Source organism: Pristiophorus japonicus, chromosome 9 (assembly GCF_044704955.1).
Source record: "Pristiophorus japonicus isolate sPriJap1 chromosome 9, sPriJap1.hap1, whole genome shotgun sequence".
Classification (NCBI taxonomy): domain Eukaryota; kingdom Metazoa; phylum Chordata; class Chondrichthyes; family Pristiophoridae; genus Pristiophorus; species Pristiophorus japonicus.
Window position 1 is genome coordinate 34,941,943 of NC_091985.1, and position 13,443 is coordinate 34,955,385.

The following is a 13,443-nucleotide window of genomic DNA, read 5'->3' on the forward strand; positions in this document are numbered from 1 at the left end:
GCAGACGACACTAAAATTGGCTGTGTGGTTGATGGAGAAGAAAGTCATGGGCTGCAGGAGGATATCAATCTACTGGTCAGGTGGGTAGAGCAATGGCAAATGGAATTTAATTCAGAGAAGTGTGAGGTGATGCACTTTGGGAGGGCTAATAAGGAAAGGGTACACACATTAAGCGGTAAGCCACTTAATAGTGTAAATGAACAAAGGGACCTTGGAGAGCTTGTCCACAGATCCCTGAAAGTACAGGCCTGGTGGATAAGGTGGTTAAGGAGGCATACAGAATGCTTGCCTTTATTGGCCAAGGCATTGAATACAAGAGCAGGGAGGTTATGCTTAAATTGTGTAATACTTTGGTTAGGCCACAGCTGGAGTACTGCGTGCAGTTCTGGTCGCCGTATTATAGAAAGGATGTGATTGCACCAGAGAGGGTGCAGAGGAGATTTACTAGGATGCTGCCTGGAATGGAGAATCTTAGTTATGAGGACAGATTGGATAGGCTGTGTTTGTACTCATTGGAACAGAGGAGGTTGAGAGGACACCTCATTGAGGTGTAAAAATATCAAGGGGCCTGGATAGAAAAGGCCTATTTCCTTGGTGGAGGGGGTCTATTACGAGGAGGCATAGTTTTAAGGTGGGTGGTGGATGGTTTAGAGGGGATTTGAGGGAGGGCTTCTTTACGCAGAAGATTGTGGGGATCTGGAACTCGCTGCTTGGTGGATGCAGAAACCCTCACCACTTTTAAGAGATGGTTGGATGGGCACTTGAAGTGCAGTAACCTGCAGGGTTACGGACCTCGAGCTTGTAATTGGGGTTAGACTGGATGATCTTTTGTTAACCAACGTAGTATTAATGGTAAGTACTGCAGGGAATTGAATACGGCCAGGGTGATGATCTGGACTAGTTTCGATCACCTGGAGGGGTTGGAGAGGAATTTTCCCAGATTTTTTCTCCCTAAATTGGCCTGGGTTTTCATCTGGTTTTTGCCTCCCCCAGGACTCCGGTTGGGGTGGAGTGTAGAATGTTTCAGTATAAGGGGTGTCGCAGTTGCAAGAGGCGGACTGGTTGAGCTGGGTGTTCTTTGCCTTTTCATCATTGTTCATAGGTTTATATGTAACCTTCAGGGCTGCTGACCAAGGGCCGTGCGGCTCTTTGTCGGCCGACGTGGACACGATGGTCCGAAATGGCCTCCTTCTGCGCTGTAAATTTCTGTGTTTTTATTTGTTAAAACATGATTTCCCTTTCATAAGTCTGTGTTGACTCTGCCCAATCTTATTATTTTTTTTAAGTGCCCCGTTAGCTCTGCCCAATGGATTCTAGAATTTTCTGTACTACTGATGTCAGGTTAACTGGTCTGTAGTCCGCTGTTTTCTCTCTCCCTCCTTTCTTAAACAGCGACATTACATTTGCTACCTTCCAATCTGCGGGAACCGGTCTAGAATCGATGGAATTTTGGAAGATGACAACCAATGCATCCACTATTCTATAGCCATCTCTTTCAAAACCCTAGGATGTAGGCCATCAGGTCCAGAGGATTTATCGGCCTTCAGTACCATTTTTTTTACTAATTCTAATTTTTTTCAGTTCCTCATTCTCACTAGACCCTTGGTTCTCCACTATTTCCACTAAATGCTGAAAGTCTGAAATTATAACTTCACAACAGGTTGATCAGCATTGAGAGAGAGATGGGTCAACACTCTGACCAAGAGTATCACTATTCCAAAAGCTGATTTGCATATCCAATAAGTTTGTCCAGTATGAAGCACATTATCACATCCGTACACTATTGCACCCATAGCATTAATGACCACCAGTCATTAAATTAATTCACAAACATATCTGCTTACAGAAAATGGTGGACAAAATTTGGCAAGGCAGGTTTTTACTGTCATTAGTTTTCAGTTTACTTACAATATAAAAGTTTAACAGGTGTGTATTACAATAAGCTGTTAGTACAATAAATCTAACCAACAGTCCAGCATAATGACTATTTGCATAGTTTGACAATTAGGTTCAGATTAACTGCCATTAATGCCAGACATTGCAAACTGAGGTCATGATCAGCAAAGACCACAGAAGCATCCAAAAGTCTACTTTGGGTCATACACACAAAAAAAATTAAGACTGCAATAAAAACAGAAAATGCTGGAAACACTTAGCATCTGCAGTATTTTGCTTTTTTTTGAAAAAAAAACCTGGAGTTTGTTAAAGAAAACTTGAGAGTGCGCTTGAGGAAGAAATAAAAAAGAAAGGAAGTGTGAGGGGAAGGGGGAAGAGCAAGCGAAAGAGAAAACAAATGAAAAAGGGCCGCAGAGGAGAGAGAGCAAATGTGAACAAGGTGAGAGAAAAGTTTTGGGCCGGGGGAAAGGTGGGGGGGCGAGAAGAGAAGAGAGCATAAATGAGCTGAGAGAGAAAAGAAAGGTTGACAGCCAGATGGTGTGTTGGGAGTCAACAAACATTCCAATTCAGATCATGACATGCCAAATGCTGCCAACCTTCAGGAGAAAAACATATTACACACAGTATGCATGTGTCTATACACATCCTAACACATACATGCACTCCATAAAACTAGTCTTTTGGTCAACATTTCAACATAATACAATAGAACACAAGGGATGCAATTTGAGAGGAGAAAACACTTGTGGTATCATTTCTTGCTTCCTACCTGCCAAGATATCTTGAATCATGCAAGTCAAAGAATATTGTGCCCATGCTCCACCCCAGGAGATGTCTCCCCTGTTGAAGTCTGTTCCTACCAGTAGAAGCAGAAGTCTTTCTAGCTGCTGCTCATTAACTATTTCACAAAGATGAATCGTTGGCCTCGTAGCATTTGCAATACGTGCAAGTACCTGCCGAGAAAGTTCAGAAGTTAATTTGCTGCCACTGCTTAATGTCCGCGGCAGAGTACGGTATTTGAGTCGGTCCATTTACAGATAGCAAGTACGTTACCTCACACACATTTTCTAAAAGTCCAGTAATAAATCAAGAGGAGGAAATAAACTCACTTAAAATTGCAAATCTCCTGTGAATAGCATAGTTGCAACCAGTGGCTAACCCTGCTCTGCTGTTCTTTAGCTCTTTACCACAGCCCTACATATAGATTCAACCAGACATGCAAGAGAAAACTATTACACTGGCCCTACAAACAACGTACTGAATTCTAAACTTGGTTGGAGAGGGAAGCCCTATTCATCAATCTATAGCATGCTCAGTCCCACTCAAACAGCATACCATACCGACGGCATGATTTTTTTTCCCCCTCAAAAGAACATGCACGCCATAAAAGCAGTACCAAATGTGATCGCAAAACTTCAGCAATGTTTTACATCCAGTACAAAACTGACATTTTAGCCACTTAACCATACCCGATAAAAGATTAATTAAAAAGAAATAAGGTGCACACATATGAATCAAAAGCTAAAAGGCCTCATTAACATGCCACCGGTCCACTTCCCACATGGAGTGTGCGGGAAGTGACTGCAACCGTTTGCCCTGACGGCATGAAAGTAGGTGTGGGAAGGGGGTTGCGGAGAGGGTGAGCCAGAGGCAGGGAATGCCATAACTTTTCTATGTGGGGCCCGGAGGAATACTCTCTCTTGGCCGCACAAAGAAAAAAAAAACATTTCGGCCTGTTTGGGCCTTGTGTTCCTGATGGGTCCCGGCTCTCTTCAGCTTGGTGGGAAAGCCGCCGACTACCTTGCTCAGGCCGGAGTTATTTGCAATTTGGAGCCTAGTGACAATATTGGACCTTCACCTGCATATTTAAAGAAGGACCCCACGGACTTTAGGCAGGCAGCCAGGGACCAAAGTAAAAGTCAAAGTCTGGGCAAATTCCAGGCAGGTAAGCAACCGTGGGCAATTTTAGCTGCCCATCAGGTGGGTAGAGTTAAAATCACCCCCAGATATTTTTTGGATGAGGAAGTGGCTAGAAAAACAAGGATATCTAAGACCATACAATTCAACGAGAGATTGTGGTCACAGGAGATACTTTGCATGGTGGTGTACATTGCAAGGACAATAAATACCTATTTAAAATGGCGAGTTGCCTACTTGATGCGAGACATAGCTTTGCTTTTGGTCTGAAGGACATTCACCAATATATCATAACCTAACTTTTCTCTTTACAGGTGCTGCCCGACCTGTTGTGTATATCCAGAATGTTCTATTTTTATTCTGGGTGTATTGTAGTCACAGACACAAGGGAAACAGTTAAGCACCGGAGGAAATGCAGAGATGACCCACACAACTGATCGAGAGTTACACGTCCGCGCCTTGGGATGATTTACTGTGTTAACAACAACTTGCATTTATAATGAGTTAAGTTTTGAGCAAAGACTAAAGCAAGTTTAGCTTTTCAGCTCAGAAAGGAGGCCTCCGACAGATTTGAGGGGTATACAGTTAAGGGCATGGAAAAGGTAAATCCAAAATATTAATTCAAAATAAATTGAGAGATTAAGACTAGAGAACACAAGTTCAAGTTAGTTATATTAGAAAATTGTTCAGTGATCAACACATGGAATCAACTCCTGGATAGAATAGTACAGGCAAAAATACTGCATTCATTTATGAAGCAATCGGATGCTGAAATGATGGGGGGAGAACTGTTGATGCTTGTGAGTGGACAAATTATGGGCTGAATGGCCTTCATCTGTAATCATCATGATCATGTGAAAATTGTGTGAGGGAGCACAAGTGTCAGAATGATGCATTTTGCTTAGCAACTGAGATGTAGGCACTGGTTCACAAAAACACATTCGCTGCTCATCAAAGAATATTTCTCACTTCCACAAATTGCACAATAGGTCTCCAACAACTATTCAAACTTAAGTTATAAATAGTTTTCCTTGCAATTTACATTCAAAATCATCATGTAAGCCTGAAATTGCACTTGCAGCCTTGCCCTCTAAATAGCACTAAAACATTCAAATGGGTTTTCTTCGCAACCATTTTCTCCCATCTTCTCAGACACATATACCACAGGCATCACCACCCTACCGTATCTTGTACAAGTGTCCAATCAGGTGAGCCTTAATGGCCTCTGAAGGCTATTCACCCAAAAAAGACATCACATCAAACCTAATTCTGTGCACATGCATGATCTTGTAGGGGGTCACAAGCAAGGTTCACCCCTTAAGTGCTCGGGCGTGCGCCAATCGCGAGGTCCCTCGCAGGCCGCTCCGCTGGAAGAGATATGGCGCAGCAAATTTAAAGGGCCTGCGCAATTAGTGGGAACATTGGTCACAATTTAGCGATGAGCGAATAGGAACTCTGGCTGATTTTTCCTTCTATTAGAGGAACAAAAGGACTTGTATTTTAGCGCCTTTCACGACCTCAGGACATCCCAAAGCACTTTACAACTATTGCAGTACTTTTGAAGTGTAGTCACTGTTGTAATGTAGGAGGGACAGTAATGACAATTACTGCCCTGGCTAAGATCAGAAAACCAAGTACAGACCAAAAATGAAACTGGGGACCGTCACTGAGAAGCAGTGTTCTGGAAGTAGATCTTCAACACATCAAGTACGTATATTTCAGACATGCTTTTTACACCAATATACTTCATTTTGCGACACATACACATCAGGATAATTTAAATACCTTCAATTCCACTTCAACCACTTTTCATAAATATTAGGACTGATTTCTCCTCTACCCTCTCAATGCTTGTAACTAACAGGAAGAAGTTAATTGTTTGGGAATCAGTCCTTATACTACTACTTTGGTTTGTAAGCTGGAATGAAAAGGATCAAGAGATAGATAAAACAGGAACAGTCTTTTAGGTTTCCTAGTTTCCATAAGTCGGTCTGATCTATGAGACAGAGCTTAAAACAATTGGCTTAATCCAGGGAGGTTAGTGATTAAACCATTAGTAACCATGTATTTTTTTGAAAATTCTCTGGAAATCAAAAATTGTACCAAAGAAATTGAACGAGGGGCATAATATAACCTTGCTTAGAAAGGGAAAGGGACAAGTCAGACAGTCATGTACCAGTTAGACATACGTCAATATTAGGAAACTGGCTAGGACCATAATAAACAGGATAACCGGAGACTACAGGAAGGAGACAAGTTAGGATAGTGGGTAAATGTGGCAAATTAAGTTCAAATGTCTGGGAGAAAAAAAAAAACAGAAAATAGAAAAATATTCTAAATTGCCCCAGAGAATTTTACAGACAGATGTAAGAATGCTGATACACAAATTTATAAATGCTGTCTCACAGATGGGCTGCAGACGAGACAAGAAAAGGGCAAATGGGATCTGGGTGGAAGAATTTTTTTCATTCAAAATGGTTATTAAACTATAGATTGCATTAGAACAAGTGGCTACTGAAACTGAATCAATGATCACATGAAGAAATTAGATAAAATGCTTGCAAAAATATTAACTGAGAAAAATCAGATTCTGATAAGAGGAACCAGTTAGCACCTTCCCAGGCACAATCGGCCAAATGAGCTCCTCCTCTGCAGATAATTTTAACAGAATATATTGTGTTCAAAAGTGCAAAGTATTACAGTTTACCCCCCCCCCAAAAAAGCTGCAATAGAACACAATGATCCTCATCACCAAAGGGGTGGCATTTGAAATGGGTGTTAAAAGAGCGGCTATATCTTTTTCATAGCTAAAATACGTCTCTTGTTCATTTATTTTACCATCTATATTTACAATGAGGTTTTCCCAAATAGGGTGGGCAAATCACCCTCCTCCCCCACTGACAGAATAACTCAATGTTTTTTTTTTATAAACTTGTCTATTTCAACAGAATCCCAATATAATTGAGAATGTTACTGTCTTTTACTTCCACAAATCCTTGCAAAAGGTTTTGCCCCTCAGATTTTCCCACAAATATGAGGCTGATCAATATCCAACTTTTCCTGGATTCTAGAAATCATGTAAAAAAAAGTTTTAATTGTTTAAGATTTGACAACTGTAGCCCCTCCCACTCAAACTCTGTCCCACTCCCACAAGGAAGCCTTCAAGAAAATTAAAAATCTTCCTTGTAGAACGTAGCTTAATCCACCAGGAGATTTGTTTCTCTGCACTCTATTTGACCAGTCATCCAACTGGGCCTCAGGGACTCCAATTGTTCTTTGTATCTCCTGACCGCTTTCTCCACCCAAAGCCAAAACACACTCAGGATGTTGCATCAATTTTCTGAAATCCAAGTTTCCAGTACCGTTATTGAGGCCATGTCAACAAGCCTAAAATGAATCCATCAACTTCAAATGTCAATATCCTGTATCAGCATTGTAGAAAAGTAGTATCAGATTACAGATACCATTTTGTACAAGTTACACAGATTTCCAGTTTCTCTGGAACATTCACTTGTAGGCTTTTTATAAACAGTTATTAGCTTCCCCTATGGTTAACATCTGGTACATTTTAGCATGGCGTTTTTCAGTAATCTGGAGTGTTTGGGTTTAAGTCAGCAAAGCCCAATAAGAAAAGCTTTAAGTTATGAGAAAAGCCTAGAGAAAAAGGGTTCTTTCCATCAGAACAGAAAAAGTTCAGAGATCTGATGAGAAGTTCAAAATTATTGATGGTTGTGATAGTGGAATAGACTATTTCCACTGGTCAGTGAGTTTCTAACTGGAGGGCATAAATCGAAAACAACCAGCAAAAGAACAATGGAAGAATTTAGGAGAATGTTTTTGTTTGAAATGCAGAGCGTTATTCAGAGGGAAGCTGTAAACATCTAAAAAATTGACAAGGGTCCAGAAATGGGACTAAATACTTCACTCAGAGCTGGCGCAGGCACGAAGGGCCAAATGGTCACCTTCTGTGCCGCAAAATATGATGTGAATATATCCTGATTACTTCACCTCCCTCAAAATGTAGTAATTTTATAATTTGTACTTTATTTTATAAACAAATGGTAGTATGTTAGTGGTAGTAAAGTCCAGGCTTAGAGTTCATGAACTTAAGCACAGGGCACCTGAATACCAATAATGTAACTATGACCCATTCACATCTTTAGTCATTTTCTTTGGCTGTTTATAAAGAAAGCATTTGGAGGAACATTTTCATTTGAGCAGGTAAATTACAAAGGCAAGGACACACACATACACTCACCTTACAGACAAAGAGCAGCAGATCTGCATGACAGGTAAAATCCATGGAGAGAAGAAAAAGTGCAAGCTTCTGCACCACCGCAATGCAGCGATCATGGGATAAAGTAAAGGGGAGTGGTTCCACCTCCGGGGAATCTTTTGTTGAGGATGATTCTGAATCTAAAGTAGTGCGAGGCCACTCTGCTGTCCGGCGTAGACGAATAAGATCTTTGAAGTGCTAGTGTGGGATTGAAGTTAGGATGAAATGCAATTAACTTTGTCAACTAAATCCCACTAACTGAATTTACACACATGCAATTAACATTCTGAAAAAGGAAAGCAAAAATCTGAATTTCCGTTTACTAGGTGGAAAAACAAAACTACCATTTCCATAATTGCAGACTAAAGTAGCTTGAGCAATATCTTAGTTAACTGTGCATATATTAGCAAAGCTAACCGAGCAATAATCGGGAAAAAAGTTCAACTCTCCCATATCCTCTGATCTCATCTGGTCCCACACCCTTGACCCCATTCCCACTAAATTGCTGTTAACCCAACTTTCCTTCCTGGCCCCCAAAAAGGCTGACATTTTAATTGGTTCCCTCACCCCTCCCATTAAACCACCATCACACACCTCAGAAAACCACCCTTCAACCTTATGCCCTTGTAAACTACCACCCCGTCCTCCAACCACCCTTTCCTCTCGAAGATCCCTGAACAGTTGTCTCCTCCGAACTGTGTGCTCATCAACTCCATGTTTGAATTTCTCCAGCCAAATTTATACCCCTATCACAGCACTGAAACAGCCCAAACCAAAGTTGCAAACAACATTTTCTGCGACTGTGGTATGTAATCCCTCCTTGCCCTCACTGTAACCTTTGCACACGGCCAACCACACCATTCTCCTCCAATGCCTCGCCACTGTCCAGTGGGACTGCCTTTACTTGGTTCCATTCTCATCTATCCAATCATAGCCAGGTCATCCTCAATAGCTTTTCTTCCTGCCCCCAGCCCATGACCTTCAAAGTACCCCAAGGATCGATCCTTGGCCCCCTCCTCCTCTTCACTACATGCTGACTCTTGGCAACATCATCCATAGGCACAGGGTCAGCTTCAACTTGTACAATGTGTATCTCTCCACATCTCAAAAAAAAAACACCCCACTCTACTGCATTATTGGACTGCTCTTCAGACATCCAGTCTTGCTGACTCTATGCCCCTCCCCAGCCACTGCGTCAGGCTAAACAGACTGTTAGCAACCTCGGGGTCCAATTCAATCCCGTATCCTCTCCATCACTTTACCTATCCAACACCGCCCACCTCCACCCTAACCTCAGCCCATCTCTCACAATCACCTCCCGACTCAACTATTCCAATGTTCTTCTGGCCTGCCTCTCATCCTCTTCCACTGCCTATCCAAAACTCTGCTGTCCATATCTTATCACACATCAAATCCTGCTCACCACATCATCCCTGTCCTTGCTGACCTACATTGGCCAACAGTCCCTCAGCATCCAAAACTCTCATTCTCATGTTTAAATCCCAGTCACGGTCTCACCCCTCCCGATCTCGATACTTCAAGCCTCACAACCACCCCTCCGCCTGAACTGTCCATTCCTCCAACTCTGGCTTCTTGTGCATCTCCTATCCTGCCATTGACTGCCATCCATTCAACAGACTAGGCCCCAGGTTCTGGATTGCCTTCCTAAAACTTGACCTCTCCACAACCCTTTGCTCCTTTAAGAGCCACCTTAAAATGCAGCTCTTAGATAAAGCTTTTGTTCACTCTGCCTAATATCTCCTCCTTTGGTTCAGCTTCCATTTTTTTGGATTACACCTCTGAACCACATTGGCACAATTTCTATGTTTAAAAAGGTACTATATAAATGCAAGTTGTTGCTGGAAAAAAAAATCTATTATTTCTTGTCCTTTGCTGGACCAATAGTACTGCAACCATTTTTAAACACTTAAGCTATAGAACAAAACAGACGTCATACCTTTGACGTAGCTTGCTTTAGTTTTGCCTGTTCTACCAAAAGTTTATATGAGGATCCTTTGCTGCTCTGGATCTTCTCTTTCTCTATTTGCTCAACTAATGCCTTTTGTTTTGCTTTTAACAAATTGAGTTGCTGCAAAAAAGGTTAAGTCAAAAGTCAGTTTGAAATGTACACACCCCAAAACACACACAAACTACAGACCAAGTCCTTAATCATCCTGATCATCTCTTTAAAAAATAGCTGACGTATTCTCATCTTTCTCCCCTCCGAGGTTGCTCCTGAAGTTTATTTTATCCCATAACACACACTAAAGCCCGGCTGAGTGTACTTACAGGCAATCTGCTCAAAGATTTCTGCAAATGCATCCCTTAACACAGCCATAAGCATGCCTGGAATAACTACCCTTCTCACTGTCCCTCCCCGTGAAGGAGTGTCTGATTACCAGTCCAGTGAAAATCAGGAACTCACATGGGCAGGTGGAAAACCATATCCCAACACTTGGCACAGCACACCAGAGGAACCCGATTGAAGTCAAGTCTGGATTACACTGTATCTCACAGCCCAACTTGAAAGAGGCAAAACTCGCTTAGATGAGCGCCATCCTAAACCACACTAGCTGGCAGAAAAATATTCTTCTTTCTCCCAAACATAGCAATTGGAGAGTGGTCCCATATGTGCTATATACATGCTGCAATTATTGTCTCAGCAATTTTAATTGAGATTAAAAAAACTCATTACCATAGCTAACATATGCCAAAGCATTGGATTACTTAACCAAGTGCAGAATCTAAACAAAGTTCACACATATTGTCAACTGACTAAACAGTACCTGTTTATGGTGTATGAGTTGCTTTCGAATTTTTCTTGAATATAACCGGTCAAGACTGCTGCTGCCTTTCGTGGATCTGCCTGAACACTGTGACTGAAGATTGTTATTGATGAAGCTCCACTGGTTTCCTAGAGCAGAGAGGAAACTCCAGTCCTTTATTACACACTCGACCAGCAGAATTCAATACAATCAAAGTTGGGCCAAATAGATTTGTCAATATTACTCAATATGGTCTGTTGGCACAGTGCATTTGTTGCAGAGCGGCATAGCACTGCTTTATCCTATTAACTACTGCAAGCCTTTTATTGGAGCTGTGCAGCAGCAAACCAATCTGTACCATGTAATTAAGTGGCTAAACACAATATTGGCAAACGCCTGCAAGCACATCATTGGCTATCAATTGGACTGGTAGAGGAGAATTCTAGGAGGTAGGAGAAATGTATAAATTCCGACTTTACAATGGTTTCAGTTTTGTAAGTACCAACCCATTCATAAATAAGCAAATCAAATTTGAAATTAAACATATTGCAACTTTGTAATGAAGTATACCTGTCAGCATCCGTTCTCTGTCTTTACCATTTAATGGCTTTTTGGCTGCAGCCACTTCGTCTTCAACACTTGCAACATAGTCCAGCAGCCGAGACACGAGCATTACAACCCAGCTGACCATTGGGATGTCCAGTACACCTGGGGAGAGGGGTTGGAAAAAAAATTAAATCAGGCACGGTAATAATGCTGTACGACACCAAGTTGTCTTGTCCTTGAAAATGCCTAAAGGCAAGATATTTATCAAACGTTCTGGCTCGAAGAGCACACTCGTAACTTTTAGTACACGGTTAGAATAGCATTAGATTTTTAACCCTAAGAAAAGGCTTTATAAAATATTCTACAACTAATTACAAACCAGAGCAGGAATTTATAACTATCTTTGGGTTAAAATCCCAGAATTTCCTCCAAGCATCAGCAGTGTTTTAAGGGGGTGGCCCGTCAGCACCTTCAAGGAAACCAGGAAATCAAGGGGCAATAAATACGGCCAGCATTACCCACATCTCAAACTATTTTTTTTTAAATAATTGTCTAGCGCAGATTTTAAGTAAACAATAAATGGTTAAAAATTGATTTTAAACAAAATCTTAACTCCAGGTTACTACTACATATCGGAGATGTAATCACAAACTGCACTTGAACTCTGTTCAAAAGTGAATTATCATTTCACTGCTCATATCCAGATATAAATACGTGCTTACCCTCTGTACGTCTGTATGTTGTCATCTGTGGCTGCAGAGATGACAACAAGTTATCCAAAAGGTTCAGTAGGCCTTCTAAGACCCCACTGTTACTAAGCGATCGCTGACCAAAGCAGGAAAGTAACATGAAAACCCTGAAACAAAGCAGAGGCAGTAGCAAGAGATATAAATTATGAGTTCTTGGAAATAGCAAATATATAAATCACCTAAATAATGTCTTGGTTTGGCCATCAGTTCAGCTTATAGTAAGGGCTTAAGCTCGGATATTTAATACATCTCCAGGTCACAATGATTACCAATTTTCAAACATTGGGGCTAAAGAAAAAAAAACGTGTGTTTTACCAATATTTTATGTAATTAAGTGCTGTATTTCATTCAAGTTGATTTATTTGCGATGCAAACCACTCGTGCAGATGTTGTACAGTCCACCTACCTGTCTTGTGGGAAGATGAGATGTTGCTCAGAGTTATAAAGTTCTTGTAAAACATTGGACAGAAACTGCCCCCACCACCGCTCTCCACCACAAAGCTGCACAAGCAGCAATCCAGCGTGCAATCGTATTTTCGGGGTACCACTGATGCACAAATGTTTGAACAGTTCCTCGCAGGCCTGTGCATGAAATGTGCTTTGAAGAACTGCTGGCACAGCATGACCTACAAGTATTTAATAAAAATATATAAATGTAACATTAACGAAAAGATAATGAGCATCAGCACTGCCAGTTGGATACACCGCATCACATTGCACCACGTCTGTCAATAGGGGACACTGTATGCACCAACATAAGGGGTACAGTAGCATAGTGGCTATATTATTAGACTAGTAATCCATGGGCCTGGACTAATGACCCGGAGACAGGAGTTCAAATCCCACCATGGCAGCTGGGGAATTTAAATGCAGTAAATAAATCAATCTGGAATAAAAAGCTAGCTTCAGTAATGGTGACCATGAAACTACCTGATTGTTGTAAAAACACATCTGGTTCACGAATATCCTTTAGGGAAGGAAATCTGCCATCCTTGCCCAGTCTAACCTGCGACTCCAGACCCACTGCAATGTGGTTGATTCTTAACTGCCCTCTGAAATGGCCTAACAAGCCACTCAGTTGTATAATTCAACTTACTACCACCACCTTCTCAAGGGCAATTAGGGATGGGCAACAAATGCTGGCCTTGCCAGAAACACTCAAATCCCATGAATGAATTTTTTTTTTTAAAATCTGGATTTTTATTTTAACAGGCTTATTGCAGGGAGTAGCAGGTTACTCAAAATAACTGAGCACCAACAACCACTTGTTTATATTTTCACATTTCTGCCATGC

The 13,443-nt window shown here is 41.3% G+C and overlaps 1 protein-coding gene across 5 annotated transcripts in view; it reads right to left on the bottom strand.

Annotated features, from left to right (window-relative positions):
- Positions 1-13,443, bottom strand: part of birc6 (baculoviral IAP repeat containing 6) — a 326,307-nt gene that overhangs the window by 202,017 nt on the left and 110,847 nt on the right. For 4 of the 5 annotated variants that reach the window (XM_070889262.1, XM_070889261.1, XM_070889259.1 and 1 more), the window contains 7 exons: positions 12,556-12,775; positions 12,123-12,256; positions 11,425-11,562; positions 10,876-11,003; positions 10,047-10,178; positions 8,072-8,287; positions 2,666-2,849 (listed from right to left, as the gene is read on the bottom strand). In XM_070889262.1, coding sequence (XP_070745363.1) covers positions 2,666-2,849; positions 8,072-8,287; positions 10,047-10,178; positions 10,876-11,003; positions 11,425-11,562; positions 12,123-12,256; positions 12,556-12,775 — 1,152 coding nt within the window. The remainder of the gene's footprint in view (positions 1-2,665; positions 2,850-8,071; positions 8,288-10,046; positions 10,179-10,875; positions 11,004-11,424; positions 11,563-12,122; positions 12,257-12,555; positions 12,776-13,443) is intronic. The other variant, XM_070889260.1, reaches the window with a different exon arrangement.